The sequence below is a fragment of the Suncus etruscus genome, chromosome 4, assembly GCF_024139225.1.
Source record: "Suncus etruscus isolate mSunEtr1 chromosome 4, mSunEtr1.pri.cur, whole genome shotgun sequence".
Taxonomy (NCBI): Eukaryota; Metazoa; Chordata; class Mammalia; order Eulipotyphla; family Soricidae; genus Suncus; species Suncus etruscus.
In genome coordinates this window covers 123,530,466-123,555,632 of record NC_064851.1, presented here as the reverse complement: position 1 = coordinate 123,555,632, position 25,167 = coordinate 123,530,466, and the positions used below count along the sequence as shown (strand labels likewise).

At 38.8% G+C, this 25,167-nt stretch overlaps 2 protein-coding genes and 2 non-coding genes across 5 annotated transcripts; 1 reads left to right on the top strand and 3 right to left on the bottom strand.

Annotated features, from left to right (window-relative positions):
* Window positions 1–1,335: 1,335 nt before the first annotated feature.
* Window positions 1,336–20,787, top strand: UFSP2 (UFM1 specific peptidase 2). Of its 2 annotated transcripts, XM_049772364.1 has the most exons (12): window positions 1,336–1,401; window positions 4,599–4,677; window positions 6,583–6,766; window positions 6,846–6,912; window positions 8,013–8,170; window positions 9,305–9,497; window positions 11,803–11,949; window positions 13,642–13,806; window positions 14,402–14,526; window positions 16,894–16,970; window positions 18,200–18,324; window positions 20,513–20,787. In XM_049772364.1, exons 1-12 carry the CDS (start codon window positions 1,399–1,401, stop codon window positions 20,597–20,599), a joined length of 1,410 nt encoding a protein of 469 aa, XP_049628321.1. In that variant the 5' UTR covers window positions 1,336–1,398; the 3' UTR covers window positions 20,600–20,787. The 2 variants fall into 2 exon arrangements, 1 of the variants encoding a protein (XP_049628321.1); XR_007494882.1 differs by lacking the exon at window positions 16,894–16,970.
* TRNAV-UAC (transfer RNA valine (anticodon UAC)) lies at window positions 11,350–11,422 on the bottom strand. The gene has a single exon. It is a non-coding gene; the product is annotated as a tRNA-Val (tRNA).
* On the bottom strand, window positions 12,949–13,055 carry LOC126008290 (U6 spliceosomal RNA). Its single transcript, XR_007495628.1, has one exon. It is a non-coding gene; the product is annotated as a U6 spliceosomal RNA (small nuclear RNA).
* Window positions 20,788–22,226: 1,439 nt separating the features above from the next.
* On the bottom strand, window positions 22,227–24,653 carry ANKRD37 (ankyrin repeat domain 37). Its single transcript, XM_049772439.1, has 4 exons — window positions 24,502–24,653; window positions 24,166–24,318; window positions 23,105–23,196; window positions 22,227–22,425 (listed from the first exon to the last, which is right to left on the bottom strand). Exons 1-4 carry the CDS (start codon window positions 24,526–24,528, stop codon window positions 22,227–22,229), a joined length of 471 nt encoding a protein of 156 aa, XP_049628396.1. The 5' UTR covers window positions 24,529–24,653.
* Window positions 24,654–25,167: the final 514 nt, after the last annotated feature.

Genomic DNA, 25,167 nt, shown 5'->3' with positions numbered 1-25,167 from the left:
GTCCCTGACCATTTATCTCCCAGTCTCTATTGTTACCTCTCTAAGAAAGTAAAAGCACACCATATCGTATATTCATTATATTTTACAACCTACGTTTTTATAAATTACTTTGATCATCTTGATAAAAGAGTGCAAAGGCTCAAGAGCTCAAATGAGGGTAGGGCACTTATTTGAAAGAGGACTGGGATTTGATTTTCTGCACCAATCCAGTCCGAGCACAGCCAGGAGTAATCAGTCCCCTGTGAGTTTTCCTTTTGAAATATCATTTCACACACACACACACACACACACACACACACACACACACACACACACGCTATTTAACTATTATCTTGAAATTAGGTGTGGCCTGGAAAAAGGACTAAAGGCGCTAAGAATAACAACACTTGCCTTCATTTCGTCCTAATAATTTTACACTCTAATCAAGTTTATCTCTTGCATTTCCTTAACAACCTGTCCCACGCGCCTCCTCCCCGGCCATCCCCACAAGCTGAAAGGAAAGAACCTTGGAGAGGCGGATATAGCAACAATTCCAAATTCTGCAGAACAACTGACAGAGGAAGGGAAGGAGGCTGGCCAGACTCCTTGCTTTCTCAGGCAACCTTTACAGCCATTATGTATTTATTTAGCAGCGACTTTACAGACTCAATCGAAGATAGAAACACTGAAGGACTTTACAGGGGAGTAGACAAGAACAAAAATAGGACACAGTGGCCCATCATGGCAAGAGTGAGGTCGAGCGGAGGTGAAGCAGGGACAGAAAAGTTCTGACTGAGAGGAGGAAAACTGGGTACCAGAAAGTGATTTCCCTTTAGGTACACGCAGATTTGATGCAAAGAAAAAGGCATCACCCGGTGGCCTCCAGGCCCAGGCCCGAGTCACCTCTCAGAGGAGGGGCGCCCACTCCGACATCCGCTCCAATGAATCTATCCAGCTCCCGACTGGATAATTTAATTAAATTAACTTAATTAATTTAGCAGCAGGAGCCGGGAGGATCACGAGTGCTCGTGCTTCAAGAGCCAGACCAAGTTGTTCAGCTCTCACAAGTTGTTTATAGAGTGAGCCGTTGCCTAGCAACCGAAGAACCCATTCATTCAGGCTTAGCCACGCCTTGAGGTCACGCCGAGTTCGAGTTCTCTTCCTGGAACACACACAAACCTACGCAGGCGCAGCAAAACTAAATCTCTTCACCAATCAGGTTTGCCGCTGTCTTCGACTTCCCGCCCCGCTGTCCAATCGCTAGAGAGTATAGCGTTTCGTCCCAGAACCTTGACTGCTAGGCATGCTGGGAATTGTAGTCAGCTAACTCCAAATCCCGCCCCGCGCGGGCCTGATGTGACGTCACTTCCGGAAGCCCTCCAGGTAGATGTCAGTGCTGGTTAGGGCCACGTCGCAGACATGGTGAGTACCTTTACTCGCCACCTCTCCCCGCTTTACCCCCTTTCAGAGGTCTGTGGCCTTCTCATTTAGGCTCCACGGCTCCTGAAAGTAGTTGACCCTGCCTGGCCTCGTTGGTGGCAGCTAAAGAAATGCTGCCGGCCTGGTCTGCCTCTCCCAGCTAGGAAGAGAGGAAACGTCTGCACACTAGTGAACTCACCGCTCAACTGTTTGGACAACGCTCCATGTGCCTTCTCTTGGTGAATGCATTTTGAGAACAGAGGGAATGATTCGGTGCTTTTGAAGATTTTGAAGAAGTATTGGATTTTTGGGGGGGAAAAGCACAACAATGAATCACTTAGATCAAATAGTCCAATTTTTTTAGCTTCTGTCATTTCAGGTTTCTTCCTCTTGATTACTCAATCACCTTCTGCATGGTCTCTAGAAGCACTTTTCTTTAAAAAATGCACCTTATGCTCTCTTGCAAATTTATTTCTCCGCGTTAGAGCTTGTTTCTGAGCTTCGGAGCCACAGATCCACTTACTGAACCTGCACTTGTGTAGCTCATGTATTTCAAGCTCAGCAAGTTCAAAACTTTCAAAACTGCCTCATCATTTCTACCTCCCCTCACTCCACATCTGCTTTTCCTCGTGTGACCCCTCTCAGTGAATGACACCTCTATTAACCCTGTCACGCCTCTCTAAATCCTGGAAATTGTTGTTTACATGTCCCTCTTCTAAACTGCTGGACATAGGATAAATTATCAAGCCCAATGGTTTCTGCTTGCCAGCTGCTCCACTTTGTCACTCCCTGCTCTTGCCATCCTCACCCTTCCACCCTAAGATGCAACCATCGCAGCAGTCAGCCAAACAGTCTTCTAAGAGTTACCTCTACCTCATCTTCTTCCTTTTTGTTCTTTTCTTTGGAATTTTTCAGGCTCATGCCTACTTACTCTTCAGCTCTCAGCTGAAATAATATTTCTTCAGAAAAGATCTCAATTCAGGAAACTAGGAAGAATCTAAATTTTTTTGCAGAAGATTTCTTATAGAATATAAGAGTTCAGCGAATTGGTATGCTTTCCCCCATGTTATGGAAGACATGATAGACTTTAGGGATTAAATTGTTCAAGATCATACAGTAGAACTAAAACTTGGTCTTGTTTTTTTTTTAACTGTTATCTTAAGTATCTTTCATGTCATTCAGTGTTCTGTGTTCAGATGAGCATGTAGTATTTTGTACAGTAGAATTGTTCTTTAAACAATTTATTGGTAGCTGTGTAGTTGGTGAAACCTTTTTCTCTTTCTCCGATAAATAACAGTATTAATGGAATATAGTAAACATTAAACCAAATGTACCTGCTTGGTTGTTTCCTGAGTAAAAATTTCCAGAAGTAGAATTGTGGCAAATATTATGACCTTTCATTACGTTACAATTTATATAATAAATAAAAGCATGCAGCCATGAAGAAAAAGAAGGAACAAGGAACCTATTAGTGATAAAATGTATACATATTCATTAATTTAGAAGTTCTTACTCTGTAACATGTTCAATATATCTTTTGAGAATCTGATATCTTCTTAATTACTTTGCAGAAAATATATTTCCTTTTCCTTTTCTTCTCCATTCTCCCCACTTAAAATATTTGCCATGGCATCATCTGCCTAACTCTTTGAATAAGAATGCAAATTAAGAAGAGTGGATAGGTTTTATTTACAAATTCCCTTTTTCCTTTGTAAATTGAAACATTCTGTGTCATTATTCTTTGATTCAGGCCCAAGTGATATCACATTAGATAGGACATGTGCCTGACGCACAACTAACTTAGATTAGATCCTTGGCATCCCAAATGATCCCCCAGCACTGCCCAATGTGATCTCTGAGCACAGAGCCAAGAGTAAGCTCTGAACACTGCTGGGTGGTCCCAAAACCAAAAAATATAGATATATTCTTTGATTATATTCTAATGATTTCCCATGATTACATACTAGTCACAATTATTTACCAAATCTCTTATTGACATTTAGGTTAATATTCTTTTACCTGAATCTTTGGAAAGATTTTTTTTAAGATTTCCTTAAACTAAATTTCGAAATTCAGAATTACTAGACCAAGAAAATGAATGTAAGGTTTTTAATTCTTTTTTTTTTTTTTTGTTTGTTTGTTTGTTTGTTTTTGGGCCACACCCGGTAACGCTCAGGGGTTACTCCTGGCTATGTGCTCAGAAGTTGCTCCTGGCTTGGGGGACCATATGGGACGCCGGGGGATCGAACTGTGGTCCGTCCAAGGCTAGCGCAGGCAAGGCAGGCACCTTGCCTCTTGCGCCACCGCCCGGCCCCAGGTTTTTAATTCTTATCACCACATTGCCTAATAAAGCATTCCACCAGTATATTCTGACCATCACTCTTACAACAATGTCTTCTTAATAAATTGGCCACCAGCCACTAACGTTGGTGGTCTTATCACATTCTTAAATTAGTTCTTTACTGTAATTAAAATGGTAGTTTAGGGGCCGGAGAGATAGCATGGAGCTAAGGCATTTGCCTTTCATGCAGAAGGTCATCAGTTCAAATCCCAGCGTTCCATATGGTCCCCCGTGCCTGCCAGGAGCAATTTCTGAGCATGGAGCCAGGAGTAACCCCTGAGCACTGCCGGGTGTGACCCAAAAACCACCAAAAAAAAAAAATGGTAGTTTAGAAATCTTGGCTTAGAGCAAAGTTCTTTTCAGCCTTTTCTATCTATCTGGGAAAGGGATGCAGAACCAACCTGTTAAATATCTTTACCTATGTGCAACCCAAATCAGTTATACAGAATCTTTCACAGGGTAGCCCAGGTATTAAGATTTTAATTACCTCATTTCAAGGTGGAACAGATATTGAGAACTCCTGGTTTAAAATTCAGGGTGCTTTCAAAAGGGACTTGTTACACTGGTGGTCTAGGGGGGCTAAGGGTGGTAACAGGGGTGGGGAGATTTCGACACTGGTGGTGAGAATTGTCATAATTCACTGTCATTATATTAAATGTAACTGTGATAGACTTGTAATTTACATTGGTCTCAATAAAAATAAATAAATAAAATTCATGGTATTTTAATCCATAAAGGGAATTAACTTATGAATTAACTTAAAGAGACGAGCTTAATCGGTGTTTAATAAAAATTTAAGTAGATTCTAATTTATATGGTGATAAATTTGCTTTGCAATAGAATTTTTGTTTTGTCTTAGCTGATTTCAGACACTGCTGATATACTCTTCAGAATAAGAGGAGGCCTTGATCTAGCTTTTCAGCTAGCTACTGATAATGGTATGTTTATCAAAACACTTTCTTTTTAATGTTTGGCACTGTGATTTACAGTATTGATAGGGGCAGGTTTCATGCATGAAATATTCCAATAAGCACACTCCTTTTCTGACAATAAAATATATGACAAAAGATAGAGATTATCTCCATTTTGAAAATGAAATTGAGGGATATGAAAAGTTTCTAGAATCATATACTTAATAAGTGACACAAATCAAATTTAAACCTAAAAGTTGTCTTCCAGCATCACTTGTAGTTCAAGAGACAGTTCTGAGTAAATTAGAGAATATTTTTTTTACTCCTTTAAGAATATTTCTTGCTTTCTTGCAGAAAATTGTCATAATAATCATAAATGTTAATAATGAGTGTATTTTCAGTGGTGTACTTCTGTAGCAGGCTTACAACTGTATATTCTGCATATCGGACCCTCCAGTCTCTTCACTGTTGTATTGGAATTATTCTAGACTGCTCTGGTGAGGGGCAGAGACAGGCATCGTTAGAGATCTCTTCCTGTTTATGATTTGGATGCCTGTTGCAAATAAAGGTCAAGAGTGTGAGAGGAGGAAAGTGAGGCTTTCTGTTTGAAAGTTGCATCTTGTTGAGATACTGGAACATAGCATATCAAATTCTCAACAGGTATTTTGTTATGTACGCCTGAAATTAGGGCATGAGTGTAGGACTGGAGATAGAGAATTTAATGTCTATGGAGGATATAGTTAACTCCTTGTTTATAATTGAAATTGCTCAAGAAATATGGTCAGTGATTTCAGAAGCTGTAGAAAAGCTCAGATAAAGTAGAAATAGGATCAAAGTTCCTGAAGCAGGTTACCAGATTGCCATTGCTTCTCAGCCCTGTGAAAAGAGAAGGGCTAGATGCAAAATATTCTTTCCATCATCTCTTCATACCAAAAAGTTGTGCTTGATCTTTACTCACATTTGAATATCTAATCTAAGGCCAGTTAAAGCAAGTATCTGGGCCAGAGACTGAAACAAAGTAAGAACAATTTGAAAGGGTCTAAATCAAACTTATTTTCAGGCTTATCTTAATAAATTGCTCATTATTTTTATAATATTGATGGATATATTATAATATTGATGAGATTGATATATTGATATATGAAATTGAATATATTATATTATTAATGAAATTGATCATAATATTGATGAAATATTAGATTTGAAAACCTGATATAAATTGAAGATATGCTTTGCTTTGAACTTACTGCAAAGTAACCATTAATCAATAGATAACATTGGGGCCGGCGAGGTCGCACTAAGGTAAGGTGTCTGCCTTGCAAGCTCTAGCCAAGGAAGGACCGCGTTTCGATCCCCCGGCGTCCCATATGGTCCCCCAAGCCAGGGGCAATTTCTGAGCGCTTAGCCAGGAGTCACCCCTGAGCATCAAATGGGTGTGACCCCGAAAACCAAAAAAAAAAAAAATATTGATTTCATATGACAAGGATGCAGATATTTCTTACCTAGTAACTAATATACTGGAGTTTGTTTTCTGTGTGACTTGAATTTGGTTCTCCTATGTCAGATAGTTACATAGGAGTCATTGATGAAAAATTCTAGAGGAGAGAATTGTTTAAAGACAACAATTTTTCAAAGTAACTTGTGGTTAAAAGAATAAAAATGGTTATCTAAGAATTCTTTTTTTTTTTTTTTTTTTTTTTTGTAGTTTGGTTGAAAATCTCAGCTTCTAAAATCTTCCATGATTGTCATGAACCAGGATGGGGTGATACAAGACTCAGTTGGCCTTGTATATCAATTTTTTTTAAAAAGGAAAAAAGCTAGAGTCATTGATTTTAGAGATATTCTTGGAGATAGTTTTACTATGTTCTTTATATTTGGAAACATTTGTGTTGAAAATACTGTTCTTTTATAACATTTACTTCTTTTCTTTAGAAACTTTTGTCAAGAAAGCATTAAAGCATGTGTTGAGTGACTTGTTTGCCAAGCTGTCTTCAAATGCTCTTGTGTTCAAAATTTGCCATAGTTCCGTATACATCTGGCCTAACAGTGATCTGAACACCATCTCTGGAGAACTGAATGATAGTTCTGCTTGTAAGAACATTATGCGCTTGATTCGGTGAGTACATTTGAAAAGTGCTTGAAATGTTTTCAAAACATCATCTCATGGTTATTATATCTTTGTGTGTGATGTTTAGATTTGAACAGGAAGAAGATACTAAACGAAAATTGACAAGAAAGAAAGACAGAAAGCTATCAGACATGGTAAGCAAATCATGTCTTAATGGTAAAACCTTCATATATATATTTTTATAGTTGCCTGAAGTTATTTTACTTATTTCTGTTATATCATCAGATCAGATTATTGATTCTCAGTAACATTGAAGGAGGTTATATCTGATTAATTTATCTATATTTTGTCCCATTATATGTCTTAAAAGGTTTTTATAGGGGCTGGAGTGGTGGCGGTGCAGGACGTAAGTCATCTGCTTTATGCACACTAGCCTAGGACTGACCACGGTTCGATCCCCCAGCATCCCACCATATGGTCCTCCAAGCCAGGAGTAACCCCTGAGCGTCACCAGGTGTGGCCCAAAATCTAAAAAAAAAAAAAAAAAAAAAAGGTTTTTATAGATGTCAGTATCTAACATTATTTATTTATATGTAAATCACATCTGCTTCAACTTCACAGGCTCTATTTCATTCACATTTTACCAGTAAGAAATATAACTTCCTGTAGCCCCAAACATTTGCTAAATTTGTTTGATATACAGAAAGTCATTTCAGAACTGATATCCTAATTGTGTCAAATCAAATTTGCTGATAAATGTTACTATTTGTTTCTAGTTCTTGGTGTCTTTTGGCCAGAGTTCTATAAAAACCCAATATATTTGAAAGTTCTGTTGGTATGTGGTTTTATTTACCCTGTTCATTTGATTTTTAAAATTTTAAACATACAAATCTGGAGAGATTTGTAATGAATCCGGTAAACTTTTACCAACTGGTTTTGGGCCACACCCAGGTGTGCTCAGGGATTACTTCTGACTGTGCATTCAGGAATAATTTCTGGCAGTGTTGGGATACCATATGGGATGCTGGGGATCAAACCTCGGTTGGTGGAGTGTAAGACAAATGCCTTACCCACTATGCTATAAGTCCCGACTTATCCCAACTTTAACATTTATCATAACCTGGTAGATTAATATCATCTTACTTTTCTTCAGATTGTTTCAATGCAAAGAACTTTTTGGAGATATTTGTGTTTTTAAGCAACTTAACTGTATAAGGTCCGATAAAAGTCCTTTCACTTACTCTCTGTATTTAAAGTTTAGTGTACTAAAAATTGACTCTTACTGTTTGTATAGCAACAAATTGTAAATATAGATCTTATGCTGGAAATGTCAACTTCTCTGGCAGCAGTAACGCCCATTATTGAAAGAGAAAGCAGAGGACACCACTATGTCAGCATGACTTTGCCTGTCGATGCAGTTATAACTGTTGCTCCTGAAGAAAACTGGGGAAAGTAAGTTTGTTTTTGTTTTGTTTTGGGGTCACAGTAATGTTCAGTGCTTATTCCTGTCTCTGAAATTAGGGATTACTGGGCTGAAGTGATATATGGGGAGCTGGGGAATCAAACCCTTGTCTGCCACATGTAAGGACCCACTATACTATCCATCTCCTAAGAGATTCTTTGTGTTTTGCTTTTGCATATTTTGGAGGGATATACCCAGAGGTGCTCAGAGCTTACTCCTGGCTTTGTGCTCAGGGCTCATTCTTGGCAGTGCTTAGGGGATAGTAAGTGGTGTTGGGATAAAAGTTGGGTCAGGCACTAGCAAGGCAAACTCCTTCTTCACTGTGCTATATTTCTGACCCTGAAATTATTTTATAGCACTTCTGCCACAGCTAAATGAGTATCCTTCCCCTAAATAATCAGAGCTCAATTTTAAATATCAAATAAGTATATCTAGAATTTATTGTTTAATATTATATATCTTATTTTTTTATTAAACTAAAGTTATCTAATAATTAAATGTTTATTTGGAGGAAGTATGTAGTAGGCTAAAATTAGCTTTTCCCATTTCTACAAGGAGAAAATATACACCTTTTTTCATTTTGTGTAATTTAGACTGCCTTTAATAAGCCCGATCCAGTGACATTTGGTTTTTTTGTTTTTGTTTTTGTTTTTTTTGTTTTGTTTTGTTTTGTTTTTGGGCCACACCTGGCGGTGCTCAGGGGTTACTCCTGGCTGTCTGCTCAGAAATAGCTCCTGGCAGGCATGGGGGACCATATGGGACACCAGGATTCGAACCAACCACCTTTGGTCCTGGATCAGCTGCTTGCAAGGCAAACGCCGCTGTGCTATCTCTCCGGGCCCTTTTTTTTTTTTTTTTTTGGGCCACACCTGGTGATGCTCAGGGGTTACTCCTGGCTCTGCACTCAAAAATCACTCCTGGCTTGGGGGACCATATGGGGCATTGGGAGATCGAACCGTGGTCTGTCCTGGGTTAGCCACTTGCAAGGCAAACGCCCTACTGCTGTGCTATTACTCCGGCCCCAAGTTGGTGATTCTTTTTATCCATAAGTAGGATATATTGACTCCACACTTAAATCACCATTTTAATCCATTAATACACATGTATGTTTTATCCCCCTACAGAGTTCGTAAACTTCTAGTTGATGCAATTCATAGTCAGCTAACTAATATGGAAAAGTGTATTTTGAAATATATGAAAGGAACATCTATTGTGGTCCCTGAACCATTGCACTTTTTATTACCTGGGAGGAAAAACCTTGTGACAGTTTCATATCCATCAGGAATTCCAGATGGTCAACTGCAGGCCTACAGAAAGGTAAAGCCAATTCATGTAGTCGCAGAAGAAACATGACCACTTACATACTTAACTGTGTAATTCTAATAAGTGGAAACTATTTTATGATTTAACATAGAAGTATGAAGGCAAGCTCTTAGTTTTATATATTACTTCATTCTGTTCTTAGTAAATTTCACTTCTGACATATTAATGGAAAAACAAACTATATGGAGAAGTGGGAGGTAGAGTTCAAAGGACTGTAATACTGAATTTCTAGTCTGCATGGTCCCTAACACTTTCTAGTGTGGCCATGGTGGTCCCTAGCACCCCTTAACATAAGCACTGCTTGTCTCAGGAAATCTCCTAGCCCTCCAAAAAATCTATAATGTTTAAATTTCATGTACTCAATATGGTTCACATGTTCTCTGATCATTTTTATTTTCCGATAAAAAAAAAGTAAGTGCCTAGAGCAGCTTTTGAGTGTAACAAGTTCCTTTTCCCTCCATCTCTGTCATATTTATGAAAAGAAACAAAATATCAGTTAGGAAAGAAAAACTGGGTCTTTGTTAATGTTGTTTGTTTTTATAGTAATACACCACTCCCTATCTCCTGGGGGTCTGCATTTTACAGACATTTTGAAGAAAACATTATCAGTGATCCAAGAAATGAGATTTGCTAGCAAAAGGACTGGTATAGATACATTGTTCTGATAGGAGCCCTTTCCTGGCATTCATCAAATGATACCTAGGGAATGTCTTCCTAAAGTCTAACCCAGAGAGATGAGGTAATGCTCTCATGCTCCAAGTCTTCTTCCCTTCTCTTAAGTGCTAGGCTAATTGGTTGATAGATGCAGTAGCCACTCAAGCTGCTGACCCCATTCACAATGCTGTAGTACACAAGAGACATGAGAGAAGAAATGTCAGAGATTTTTTTTTTTTAATTTTTAATACTTTCAGTTTTATAGTTTTGGGGCCACATCCAGTAGTTCTCAGGGGTTACTCTTGGCTCTGTGCTCAGAAATCATTCCTGGTAGGCTCAGGGGACCATATGGGATGCCAGGAATTGAACCCAGGTCTGTCCTTGGTCGGCCTCATACAAGGCAAATGCTCTACTGCTGTACTATCACTCCAGCCCCAATGTCAGAATTTTTAGAGAAATATTGCGTATTTTCCATAGCTGGGAAAAAATTGCATATTAAAAATGTGTTTTCATTAAGATACGAGATGATTTGGTATGATTACCCATTTCTGCTCTGTAATTGCTATTCCTTACAATATATTATATATTATAAACTTGATTTTTCATTTTATGTACAGAGATATTTTCAGTTTACTCACAGATATCTGTATAACTCTTTTTTGTTAATTTACTCATTTACAAGACTATTTCAAACCCAGTCCTTAAACTATAGATATTTTTAGAGACTTATAGTAAGTTTATATTATCTCAATGCTAACAAATAATTTTTCTACATATCCTTCAGTTTCTATTCATTTTTGTTTGTTTGTTTGTTTGTTTGGTTGGTTTTTGGGCCACACCCGGTGGTGCTCAGGGGTTACTCCTGGCTGTCTGCTCAGAAATAGCTCCTGGCAGGCACTGGGGACCATATGGGACACCGGGATTCGAACCAACCACCCTTTTTGGTCCTGGATCGGCTGCTTGCAAGGCAAACGCCGCTGTGCTATCTCTCCGGGCCCTCATTTTTTTGTTTTTGTTTTTTTTTTTGGGTCACACCCGGCAGCGCTCAAGGGTTACTCCTGGCTCTACACTCAGAAATCGCCCCTGGCAGGCTCGGGGAACCATATGGGATGCCGGGATTTGAACCAATGACCTGCATGAAAGGCAAGCGCCTTACCTCCATGCTATCTCTCCGGCCCCAGCAAATAACAGCTGGTTCCACTAGGGATCGAACCCAGGACCTTCTGCGTGTAAAGCAGACGTGATAACCACTACACTATAGAACCACAGCCTTCATTCATATTTATACATAGGCAAAAAATAAAACAATATTGATTTGACTTTACTTTAAATTATATCTCTTTGATCTCTGTAAACTAAGATATAAATATAATTTTTGGGGGGGCACACATGGTGACGCTCAGGGGTTACTCCTAGCTATGCACTCAAAAACTGTTCCTGGCATGGGGGACCATATGGGATGCTGGAAATTGAACCAAGGTCCGTCCTGGGTCAGCTGCGTGCAAGGCAAACACCCTACAACTTCGCTATCACTTCAGCCCTATAAATTTATTTTTTAACTTATAATCCATATATGGTTGGCTTTGTTTTATACCTTTGTTACTTGACTGTAAATCAAAATATATTTTATTCTTATTTAATTTAGGAGTTACATGATCTCTTTGATCTGCCTCATAACAGACCATATTTTAGAAGGGCCAATGCTTATCACTTTCCAGATGAACCATATAAAGATGGATACATTCGAAATCCTCATACTTATCTCAATCCACCTAACATAGAGACTGGTGTGGTGAGTTTTAACTAGTTGTTGATGGTAGCCATTGACAATTTATATTATTAGTTATTTCTTAAATTTTTACCTAGAAGTTATTATAAAAATGTATGTATGTGTGCATCATATTTAAAATATAGCTTACCATCTATTTTTATATAGTCAGTACTAATTTTGACAATGACTAGAGTCATTATCCATTTTACTAAAATGAGATGGGTTTTTAGGATATTATATGTATTTTATATGTGCATTAATGTATCAAATGTAAATTATATGTAAATTATAAAAGAGCTTACTTAAGAATAACATTACCAGTCAGTTTCCTTCCTTATTTATTCCTCTGCTTCACCCACACCCAAGAGGAGTTAGTATACTGATACCATTAATTTGTGCTCTTTGTTCACGTCCACATTTTTATACATTTTCACCATATTTGTAGATATTTATTCTCAGAAACACAGCTGTAGATATTTATTCTCAATGATTTAGTTTTTAATTTTTTTCCTGATTTTTAGCTATATAAAAATTACACAATTACATGTGTAGTGTTTTATATATTATCTTTTCATCTGTTTTATGTACCTAAGATTTTATTCATGGTATCTAAACATCATTTATATTGATTGCCTTAAGTTGTGCCTTGTATGATTTCTTGCGGTTTTTATTTTGTTGTTTAGACAAACATACTACTGTTTTTTTGTTATATTTGTCAGCAGTTCTCAACATTAAGCTACATTTGTTTAGTTTTTCCTCATTTTCCCCCTTGAGCCATTTCAAACAAAAAAAATATGTCAATTATTCCAAATCATTTGGCATAGATTCCAAATATTTTCATGTAAATTTTGAAACAATAATTTATTTGTATTTATGGGATAAACCTATTTTGGTTATGATTTATTTTTATTTAGAATTCTCAGCTGGATTTATTTTGCATCTGTGTTCACAAATGATATTGTCATAATTTTCTTCTGTCACTATTTTTATTGGGCTTTTCTTTTCTTTTTTTTTTTTTTTTTAAATATGGAACGCTTCACGAATTTGCGTGTCATCCTTGCGCAGGGGCCATGCTAATCTTCTCTGTATCGTTCCAATTTTAGTATATGTGCTGCCGAAGCGAGCACTTATTGGGCTTTTCTATCAGTAATATACTGGGGGAAAATGTGGAGGTGTGGTCACTCTTAAAAATGTTCTAGGGGAGTTTATTTAATTTTGGCATGATCCTTGTTCACTTGGTAAAACTCTCCTGATAATATAATCTCATTAATATTTCCTTTATGGTGAAAATTTTTAATAATATTTAACTTTGTTGATGTTTATGGAAATGACTTGATTTTAGTTACTGGTTTTCACTCTGCTGTAGTTGGATTAATATTTTGTTTTTCATTCATTATATCATTTTTATGGTTTTTTGTAACTTATATACTCTAGTTCATTCATTTTTGCTCTTTATATTCTCTGGGTTATTATTCCAGGGCCAGGGGGAGACAAGGCTACATGGCAGTACTACTCAACCTCACTGCCTTTGAGAAGGATTTTGGATGTTTTGTAAAAGCCAAGGAAGGGAGTATGATGTTAAACTGGAGTTCTCTGTGGATGTTTTTATATGGCATTAAAGTATGAGCTTAGCCTCTGACTAAGTCTGACTCAAGTCTATGTATAAATCTATACGTGTTCCTTAGTGTTGTATTGTTTTTTTCTTTTCTGTAGGTCCATGTAGTCCAGGGCATCTATGGCTATCATCATTATATGCAGGATCGAATCGATGACAATGGCTGGGGCTGTGCGTATCGTTCTCTACAGACTGTCTGTTCCTGGTTCAGACATCAGGGCTACACAGAGAGAGCCATTCCCACACACAGGGAAATTCAGCAGGTACCAGCTTATCGTCAGTGAGATCTGATGGATAGTTCATTGGTCTTAAATGTGCTATTAAGAATGAGTACCTACGGGCTGGAGTGGTAACAGTAGCAGTAAGGCGTCTGCCTTGCCGCACGCTAGCCTAGAATGGACCTTGGTTCAATCCCCCAGTGTCCCATATGCTTCTCCAAGCCAGGAGTGATTTTCTGAGCGCATAGTCAGGAGTAACCCCTGAGCATCCCTGGGTGTGGCCGAAAAACCAAAAAAAGAAAAAAGAAAAAAAAATGATTACCTCATGATACAGGCTTATTTCTCTTTTAAAGAAATCGGGGCCGGGCGGTGGCGCTGGAAGTAAGGTGCCTGCCTGCCTTGCCTGCGCTAGCCTAGGACGGACCGCGGTTCGATCCCCCGGCGTCCCATATGGTCCCCCAAGAAGCCAGGAGCAACTTCTGAGCGCATAGCCAGGAGTAACCCCTGAGCGTCACAGGGTGTGGCCCAAAAACCAAAAAAAAAAAAGAAAAATATGTAATCAAAGGAAATTCCCTAAATGTAGTATTTTAATAGCTGTCTTATGTATGGATATTTTTTCTCTCTTTTTAAACCCATGAAGGCTCTGGTTGATGCTGGGGACAAACCTGCAACATTTGTTGGATCACGCCAATGGATCGGCTCTATTGAGGTACAGCTGGTACTAAATCAGTTGATTGGCATAACCTCAAAAATATTGTTTGTCAGGTAAGGAGACTTTAAGAAATCAGATAAATGATTTCAAAGTAAGCTTGTTGTCTTCTTTTGGATAGAAGTATTCTCTTTTCCCTCATTGTCATTCCCATTTTTTCTTCTACAGTGCCTCATTGCTTAAAAATGTTTTAAAAAAAATGTTTTTTTTAATCCCTAAAATATTTTTAGTTATTTTTCAGAAGACTTTTGAGCGAATGAATAAAGTTTGTGCTATATACTTATATTGTCTAGGGCTGATTTTGGTCTAGAAGTGGCAAACCTAAAGATATAGCAAATTTAGAACACAGATTTTTTTAAGTGTTGACCACTTGTTTACCTCCTACTATTTTTTCCTAACATATTAAAATGTTTTTGATTTTCCAAATATATTGTAATCACTAATATTAAACAATGAGAAATATAAATAGGATTATTTTCTAGGATCATATCTAATTTATTCCTTATTTATAAGCCTAAATTTTAGAATATATTATTTATTATGACAACTTTGATAGCTACAATAATATTTTTATTGTCTAAGTATTTGATACATCTGATTTCACAAAAGCAGTTTGGACTGACTATAGAATATGTGCCAAAAATGAAATCATAGGGCTCAGGGAGATAATACAGGTGTTAAGGTGCATGTTGTAGGCCTCATGTGATTCCTACTACCAGTGTTCTCTGAGCAGCACTTGGTATGGCTCCACAGGCTTCTGAGCACTGCCAGGGTGACCTGGATAATCTACACCACTGCCATGCCCAAACAGCACCACATCCTCAGTCCCTGACATTCAACTGCTGTCTTGGGTATCCAAGAATTGATCAGAGTGGCCCCCAGCTCCCCAAGCACTGCTTAGGAAACATTCCTCTTCCCTCCCCCTCCACCAAATAAAAAAGAATGAAAGGAAAGAAATGTCAGTTAACTGTTAGAACATATGATGACTGATAATTAATACTATAATCAAACATCAGTTATATATTCATTATTAAGCAAGAACTAAGATTTAACAACATTGACCCCTCCATTCTTAAAGAAAAAGAAACAAAACCTTCCTTTTCATTTTTTATTCCTTTTTTTTTTTATTTTTTTATTTTTGGGCCACACCTGGTTTCGCTCAGGGGTTACTCCTGGCTCAGAAATCACTCCTGACTTGGAGGACCATATGGGACGCTGGGGAATCGAACCGTGGTCCATCCGAGGCTAGCGCATACAAGTCAGACACCTTACTGCTTTTGCCACTGCTCCGGCTCCTTCATTGTTCATTCATTTCTCAAAAAATATATATAAGACAGAGGCAGGAGTGGTGGCGCAGCGGCAGGATGTTTGCCTTGCATGCAGCTGACCTAGGACAGACTGCGGTTCACTCCCCCAGCATCCCATATAATCCCCAAACCAAGAGCAATTTCTGAGCGCATAGCCAGGAGTAACTCCTGAGTGTCACCGGTGTGGCCCCAAAACAAAAAACAAACAAAAAATATATAAGACAATTGAAATAGATCCTAAAAATAACATGTACTTGGGGAGTGGGCAGAGCAATAGTACAGCTGGTAGGATGTTTGCCTTGCATATAGCCAACCAGGGAATGATCCCCACCCAGCATCACATATGGTCCCCTAAGCCCATCAGGAATGATTCCTGAGCTTGAGCATTGCTGGATGTGCACCCCCCAAACAATAACAATAAAATAACATGTACTTGAAAACATTTTCCAGCTTTTACACTAGTATCACTTATATTATCTATTTCAGTCCTAGCTCATTCTGTCGACAGCAATGTACTCTTACTAATTGTTATATAGATGAGGAAACACAGATTCAGAATCTTAAGGCAAGATGATGAAAACTCAATACTTAAAAGATCATTCTACCAATCATTAAAAACCCATTCAATAAGAGCCCCTCAGGTATCAAAGTGACCAAGTTTACTTTATGTTAAAACTTCAAGACCTCTAGGGGCCAGAGATAGTATAGCAGGTTTGCCTTGCTTGCAGCCCACTGGAGTTCTGTTCTGACATCCCAGTGGTTTCCTAAGCACCACCAGGGATGATTCCTAAGTGAAGAGCTAGAAGTCACCCCTGAGCAACTCTGGGTGTAGCCCCAAAACAAATACAACCAAAATATTCAAGACCTCCAGTGCAGTACCTGGGACAAAAGTCAAGGGCTTTCTCTTGCCTAGCTTATTTAGCAGTTTTAAGTATTTAGAGAAATTCTATAGCTTTAACTTGATCTCTGTAAATTCCAACACTTTCCTGTTAATTTCTGTTGTGACTTTTTTTATTTTAAATTAGCAAAAGGAAAAAAAATGGGTTGGCTCCCAAGCTCACTATTTTACCTTAGTGTTAGAAATGATTCATCTGATAGAAAATGGTTTCTTTCTAGCCAAGGTTCTGAAATGGCCTCTCAGGGACGGGAACTGGCTAATCACTTCCAGAATGAAGGAACTCCTGTGATGATTGGTAAAGTGTTTTGGACATCTTGGACTTTATAATATAAATAATGTCACATAAAATTCATAGTTTTAAAACACATTAAAATTAGCTTTCACACCATACAAACTGACCTCTGTATTTTTTCATTTCTATTCTTTGATTTCCACTATGGGCGGACTATTACACAAAATATGACAGTAATATATCAAAGAAGTAAAGGCTAAGAAGAGAAAGAACTATGTTCAAATGATAAGCGTTGGCACAAGTGTTAAAAAGTGATGGTCATTCCACAGAGCATCCAAAGTCACAGCTGATCATTCACTTGGCTGGTTGTGTGACTTCATACAAATTTCTTTATTGGTAAAATGCAGAGGCTGGATTGACTAATCTAAGGCTTTGTGATCATGATGATACAGGCCCACTAAGCCTACAGTATAAGAAATGAGGGTAGGGGGCTGGAGAGAGAGCATGGAGGTAAGGCATTTGCCTTGCATGCAGAAGGACAGTGGTTTGAATCCCCACATCCCATATGGTTCCCCAAGCCTGCCAGGAGCGATTTCTGAGCATAGAGCCAGGAGTAACCCCTGAGCATGGCCAGGTGTGACCCAAAAACCAAAAAAAAAAGAAATGAGGGTAGGCTGAATTTAGCAGAACATCACAAAGTACTAAATGATAAGATGGATAGAATTCCCAGAGATTTTCAGAGCAGAAAAGCATGCACTGCTGCTGGGAGAGGTCCCATGTTTACTGGGAAGAATTTGGTCCCTTTTAAATTCAGTATAGGGATAAGGAGCTAGTATGGAAGTTAGATGGGACTTTAATTCCCCTTATCACAAGGTTGTTCACAAGCATTGCTGGATGCAGTCCTGGAGATACTAGCACTACTGGGATACCTTAATAATCCTAAGCATCACATACTTGGGCTATTGCATTGAGCCTCCAGACCAACTGACCAAGAATTGCTGGTGGGGCCCCCAGTTTTTTGAGCACCACTTAGGACCCCTCCCCTCAAAGCAAAAGAAGGAAGTTTGGGTGATTCTGTGTATTTAGCAGTAGAATAAAACTCTCTGATTATAGATCTGACTGTACTTTTTCTGTCTTAAAATATATTTTATCTTTTCAGAGTACACTTGACACGTAGAGTCTCATGAACTAGTCAGTTTTATTATTGCTACATTCCTTACTAGGTTCAAATAACTGAAGATTCTAATTGAAATTAAAGTTGAAATTAATTCTACTTTTATAATTATTTCCAGGAGGAGGAGTCTTGGCCCATACAATACTGGGAGTAGCATGGAATGAGATCACAGGACAAATAAAATATCTCATTTTAGATCCACATTATACAGGTGCTGAAGATCTACAGGTTATCTTGGATAAGGTAAGTCCTACTTAACAGAAATATAGTGCAAAACAAAGAATGCTTGTCAAAAGATATCAAATTAACTGAAATAGAAAAGATGTATTATAAACTGAGGACAGTGAGCCTCGTTGTACAGAGGTAATGTGGGGCTATGATGAGTAACTATTTGTATGTAGGAGGAAAAGAGAACAAATAGAAATGGCAAAGATAAAAATTAGGGGCTGGAGCGATAGCACAGCGATGGGGCGTTTGTCTTGCACATGAGAGATCTAAGACAGACTTAGTTCAATCCTTGGTGTCCCATATGGTCCCCCTCTAGCCAAGAGTGATTTCTGAGTGTATAGTGAGGAGTACCACTGTGTGTCACTGGGTGTGGCCCTCCAAAAAAAAAAACAAAATGAAGAAAAGATAAAAATTAGGCTGATAAGGTCTTTTTTAGTTGTTTATACCTAATAATATTGGAACACAATAAATTAGAATACAACTGATGCTGTATTCTTATATATTCTGTATTCTGATGCTGTATTCTTTTGTTGCTTTTACAAGTTTGTAAAAAACAAAATTTATCCATGTCTTAAAATAGGAGGGTGACATATGTAATCTTTTATAGTTTTAGAATTGATCAAAACAGCTAAGAGCTATGCAAGGCATTATGGAGGCTTACCTGCTTTATATTTATTTACATATAATTGGTAACCTCATTCTATAAAGAATTTTAATTTGATGCACACTTAAGAATATAAGTTGATAGTTACAGTGTCAGCTAAAAAAGCTATAAATTTATGTTAACTAACTCTCATGTACAAAACTCACCCAGCATTGCTCAGGTACTATCAGTAATTAGGTACTATCAAAATAGGAAGATATAATCAACTTTACTTTTAAATAATTTTCAGCATTTGCCCAGTATATTAAAATTACAAAGAATAGCACATTTTAAACCATAAAGTAACATATTCACTGTTACTGTTATCCTTCATTTTTTTGTCACTGAACTCAATAGCATTAGTACTAATTAAAGGAAAATAATAATAAATTTAAGTATAAAATTTAAAGATAAAAATAATAAATTTTTAATAATAAAAAATAGAGAAAATTTTTCTGAGGGTGGGAGAGAAAGTAGAGGTCAAAATGTTTGCTTGGGGCCAAAGTGATAAAAACAGAAGGTAGAATAAAATAGAAGGCTTGTCTTGGACACTACAACTTAGGTTTGATCCCAGTATCTCATTTGGTTGCACAACTCTTCCAGAAATAATCCCTGAGGTCACAGCCAGGAGTAAGCCCTGAGCATGTGCCCCCCACCCCAAAGAAATAAACATCCCTTGCCTTGTATGTCTTCATCCCAGTTTGATCCCTGATCAGCACCAGTACCCCTGCTCCCCCAAAAAAAGTTTCTCTAAATTTTATATTTGTGATTTAATTAAGCCACCTTTAAGTGCATTTTTATAGGAAAAGTGGGTGGTTTAATATTAAAACTCTGTGGTAGTCTGTTTTACTAAGAGAAACAGACTGCCAGGTAAACGACTACATGCCACTGATGGCCAAAACTACATCTCTGAGTATCATTAAAATGTGGTATTTCGGGACAGAGCAATATCACAGCAGATAGCACATTTGTTTTGCATGTAGCCAACCCAGGACTGACCCAGGTTTGATCCCCAGCATCCCAATTAGTTCCCTGAGCCTGCCAGGAGTGATTTCTGAGTGCTGAGCCAGGAGTAACCCCTGAGCGCTACCAGGTATGGCCCAATAACAAACAAACAAAACAAAATATGGTATTTTGAGTAGTAAAAATAACTTTTTTCCTTTTTTCAAATTGATGGTCAAGTACTAGAAAATTAAAAGTTTAGACATTTATCTGAAGTGGATCCCAAAATATTATTTATGTTTTTGTAGAAATTTAAAGCTTTGATTTATATAGGTATATACTCATTCCAAAATTCTGTAACAACAGGGTTATAAGAGGCCACATTTTGGGAGGGGAGGGGCACACCCAGTGATGCTCAGGGGTTACTCCTGGCTATGGGCTCAGAAATTGCTCCTGGCTTAGGGGACCATATGGAATGCTGGGGATCAAACCATGGTCCCTCATAGGCTAGTGCTTGCAAGGCAGACGCCTTAACCTCTAGCCCCAAGATGCCACATTTTGAACCCAAGTATCCTAAAGCTTTCTAACAAGTTTTTCTTTCTCTTTTCCCAAATCTAGGGCTGGTGTGGATGGAAAGGTCCAGAGTTTTGGAACAAGGACGCCTACTATAACTTATGCCTTCCTCAGCGACCAAATGTTATTTAGAGTATCTTGAATACAAAGACTGTAGAAAAGATGTATTATAAAATTTATTAATTTGGGGCTGGAGCAATAGCATAGCAGGTAAAGCATTTGCCTTACGTGCAACCAATCTAGGTTTAATCCCTAATATCCCCTCTGGTTCCCCTAACACCTCCAGGAATAATTCCTGAGTGCAGAGCTAAGAATAGCCCTTGAGGGACTGGCGAGGTGGCGCTAGAGGTAAGGTGTCTGCCTTGCAAGCGCTAGCCAAGGAGGACCGTGGTTCAATACCCCAGTGTCCCATATGGTCTCCCCAAGCCAGGGACAATTCTGAGCGCTTAGCCAGGAGTAACCCCTGAGCATCAAACGGGTGTGTGGCCCGAAAAACCAAAAAAAAAAAAAAAAGAATAGCCCTTGAGCATTGCCAGGTATGACCCCAAAATAAATAAAAATCTATTAATAAAGAATAAGCTTAATATAAAAGTAAATCCTGAGTATAATTTAAGCACTATTTTTTCAATACTGTACAAATGAAAATATTTTAAGATATTTTACTAATATAAAAGACAAAGCATGTACAACCAAAATATTATAATCATGTAAATACATGTAATTTTAAATGTTATCTTCACTCAGAAGAAAGTTCTCCTCCTTCTAGAAGGCATTAGACTCTCTTGGCAAGCCAAAATCCTGAGTTCATAGTTTCATATTGATCTGCAGGAAGTGAAGGCCTTCTTCAACCCTCCTCATAAGCCAACTTGACATCTGTTTTGGAAAAAATGCTAACATTAAAAACATATCCAGTCTGTAACAATCAAACTTTAAAATGTGCCAGGCAAAGAGGTCAGGCTCAGGGGTGAGAAAGGACCTGGGGCCATATCCTGGAGGAAAGTTGACCTGGTGGTGGGATTGGTGTTGGAACACTGTTTCTGAAACTCAATTTTGAATAACTTTGTAACTCATGGAGCCTTAATAAAAAAAAAAAAAAAAAACACAAATTTTTAAAGCCCCAGGGAATGTTGCACTGGTGATGGGTGGTGTTCTTTACATGACTGAAACCCAAACACAATCATGTATGTAATTAAGGTGTTTAAATAAATTTAAATAAAAAAAATAAACAATTGGGCCCGGAGAGATAGCACAGCGGGTTTGCCTTGCAAGTAGCCAATCCAGGACCAAAAAAGGTGGTTGGTTCAAATCCCGGTGTTCCATATGGTCCCCAGTGCCTGCCAGGAGCTATTTCTGAGCAGACAGCGAGGAGAAACCCCTGACACCGCCGGGTGTGGCCCAAAAAAAACAAAAAACAAACAAAACAAAAAACAAAAAAGAATTATCTGGCTGGAGTGACAGCTTAATGGTTAGGGAGTTTGCCTTGCACACGGCTGACCCAGTTTTAATCCCTAGCATACCAAAGTGTCCCCTAAGCCTGCTAGAAGTGATTTCTGAGCACAGAACCAGGAGTAACCCCTGAGTGCTGCTGGGCATGGCCCCCAAATTAAATTATATCTGAGATAATAAACACTTATCTAAAAAGTTGTTTTCCCCAAATTCCACTATGCAAGACAATTATAAAAATAAGACTCATTATTTAAAGGAAACAATAACTAAAAGAGATCCTTGAAGAAATAGGAAAGAAAATACTAGAAGTTACTTACCAACACTTCCTTTTCCCATTCATATTTTCTATACTTTCTAAACTGCGTTTCTGCCTGAGAACTGGAACACAATGATCTTGTTCACTTGATTTTATTGTTTGCATGCATTTAATTGTTGTAAGAAACTTGGCACATTCAGGAAATCCAAATAACCAAGCAAGATCTTCAGCAGTTTGTCCATTTTTATTACATAAACTACATTGAAAATGAAAAATTACATTAGTCAGTTATCTAGCTTTGCTTGTTTACTATCTTCCTAAAGTAGGATTTGGGCATCTCTGCCCAAAAATAGAAGCAGTAGAATAAAAGAGATAAAGAGGCCTTTTCTTTGTTATAATATGCCCTCAGAGATTAGTAGAAGTCTAAAGACTACTCTTCACTTAATATGAGAATATTGTGTTCAATACATGACTACCCATAGGAACTCAACAAGAACTTCTCTCGAATGGATTTTTCTGAACCAAAATTAAGATGTTATGTCTGAAGAGCTGAACAGAATTAAACTTCTGATTGCTTAGGATTTTCTAATAATTTTTCTAATATTTAATTTAAATATTAGATATCATTAGCAGCCAAATTTATTTAAGATTTAAATAGGCAAGCTTTACGTTAAAATTATATGTAATTAGGATTGGAGCAATAGTATAGCAGATAGGGCATTTGCCTTACACAAGGCTGACCTGGTTTTGATGCCTGGAATCAAATATGGTCCCTCTAAGCACCGCCAGGAGTAATTCCTGAATGCAGAGCCAGGAATAACCCAAGCATCACTGGGTATGGCCCTAAAACCATTTTTAAAAACTACATATAATTGAGCACTAGGAATCTTAGTCCACAGATAGACAAGATCCAAAGCAGCTGATATCATACTTACTTAATTTGTGCATCACTAGCTACAAGCAGGCTAAGGCATTCCAGGCTTCCAGCTTTTGCAGCCTTGTGTAGCGGGGCTTCTCCAAAAGCATCCTGAAATGTAAGACAGCATTTTTTGGGGGAATCAACCCAGACTATCAGCCATGCAAGGCAAGTGTTCCACTACAGAACAACATCCCCAGCAAAACAGCATATTTTAAGTTTTTCCAATATATTTCTTGAAAGTGGTGAGTGAAATCTAATAATAGCAATTTGAGGAGACCAGCCTAGAGCTACTTTGTATTATTGTGTCCATGTGGCTGGACTAGATTATTTAACTTCGTCCTTAACAAAGCACATTTACTATGCTATTAAACACAAAACTTACATTAATTAACAGTTACATACATTAAGAAAATTTTACATGAAAGAAGGTAAGTTCCACAGACGTTGAAATGTACAATTTAAGGGCCGGAGAGAGCACAGCAGTTGCCTTGCAGGCAGCAGATCTAAGACAGACAGTGAGACAGTGGTTCCAATCCCGGCATCCCATATTGTCCCCAGTGCCTGCCATCAGCGAGTTCTGAGCGCAGAGCCTGAATGCCGCCAGGTGTGACCCAAAAACAAAAAAAGAACAATTTAAATAGGCCATGGTTTCATATTCTGTGAGAAACTAATGGCCTCTATTTCAACAGAGAATTTTTGTCATCTACTAGATTGCAGCTCTGTCCAAAACTGTTCATTCTGCCTCTAATAGCCCACCTGGCTAAACGAGCACTTAAAATGTGACTAGTTCTAATGCACTGTAAAATATAGAACTACAGATTGAGAAGGCAAAAAGGAAAAGAACATATAAAGATTAAGGTTTTATATGAGTTACATATGGAAATGTTATGGATGATTGGGGTTAGAGTGCTACAATTAATTTCACGTTTTCAATTTACTGTGATTACTTAGAAAGCTTAAATTACGGTGACCATCACGATCCACATAACTGAAATGAGGTGTAGCCTTAAAGAAATGTGTGCTTGGATTTAGGGATTAGGGAAAGATTGTACACAGAGCAATCGGTTTACTACTTACCTGTTGATTGAGGTCAGCGCCCATTTGCAGCTGCCAGAGGATAAAGCAGGCAAGACCGCCTCTTGCAGCTAAGTGAACTGGCGACTGCTGGTGGGGATCTGGGGGTGCGTTGACCGAAGTCCCAGTCTCCAGCAGATGTTTCAAACTATCCACCTGTGAAAACAGAATTGCTCCGGCATCTTTCAGGACTAGAAGTCTTCCCCCCCCCCACGCCCCAAAACCCTGCCAACTCTGCAGAACACGCAGTGCCCGAGCTAAGTCCACTGTCAACTCTCGCTTGCGCCCCCCGAGACGACTAAGTTTCCTCCTGCAGAAACTCATGGGTCCGAGCCTCACCTTTGGGTTGCAATCTAACAACTGCATTTTTTCACCTTAAAGCGGAAGCTCGGGGTTCCTCGGGAGGGCACACGCTGCAGCCTTACTGGGAAGAGTCGGGCTTGAAATGTGGGAGAATTTAAAGATCACCGCTGGTCGGCCCCCTGCAGCTGCGCCCCGCCACCTAATTCTTGGCTCCAGGGCCTTTCTCCATCCTCCCGCTGCCGCACGTAGACAAACATTGACACATGCTGGGCCTCGCTTGCCAGGTAGGCGGGGCCAAGGAGGGGCGCGAGGGCGCCATCCCATTGGTCGGTCCGGTGTCCTTAGGCCCGCCCACCTCGGGGCGGAGCTCCAGAGCGTCCTCCAGGACCGCACTACGCATGCTCCTGGACGGCCAAGGCAGGGATTTCGGTCGCTTGTTTCTTGGCCCGGAGCCGCCACCATGAGGTGCGCTGGCCGAGACACGTCTCCAGATTCCCTCTGGGGACCGCGAGTCGCGACTGATGGCTTTGGTTTTTGCTCGCAGGCACGTACCCAGGAAATCCAGGCTCTTTAAGGAGCTTTCTGGTCTCAGTTGCCTCTGGAAGTCGCTGCCTCACTGTTTCTCCCCCCACCTCTAGTTCCAGGCCACCCCAAGCTAGCTGCTGTCATTTTTCCAACTGAATCCTGGACCCCAAGGAAAAA

Bases quoted from the DNA above. Each gene is read 5' to 3' on its own strand.
- UFSP2 (XM_049772364.1), top strand. The intron at 4,678-6,582 runs GTATGTTTATCA...TCTTTTCTTTAG, and splicing joins TCAGCTAGCTACTGATAATG to AAACTTTTGTCAAGAAAGCA. The intron at 13,807-14,401 runs GTACCAGCTTAT...AAACCCATGAAG, and splicing joins CACACAGGGAAATTCAGCAG to GCTCTGGTTGATGCTGGGGA.
- ANKRD37 (XM_049772439.1), bottom strand. From the start codon at position 24,528: ATGCAGTTGTTAGATTGCAACCCAAAG. The intron at 24,319-24,501 runs GTGAGGCTCGGA...CTGTTTTCACAG, and splicing joins TGTTAGATTGCAACCCAAAG to GTGGATAGTTTGAAACATCT. The intron at 23,197-24,165 runs GTAAGTAGTAAA...CTTACATTTCAG, and splicing joins GCGCTGACCTCAATCAACAG to GATGCTTTTGGAGAAGCCCC.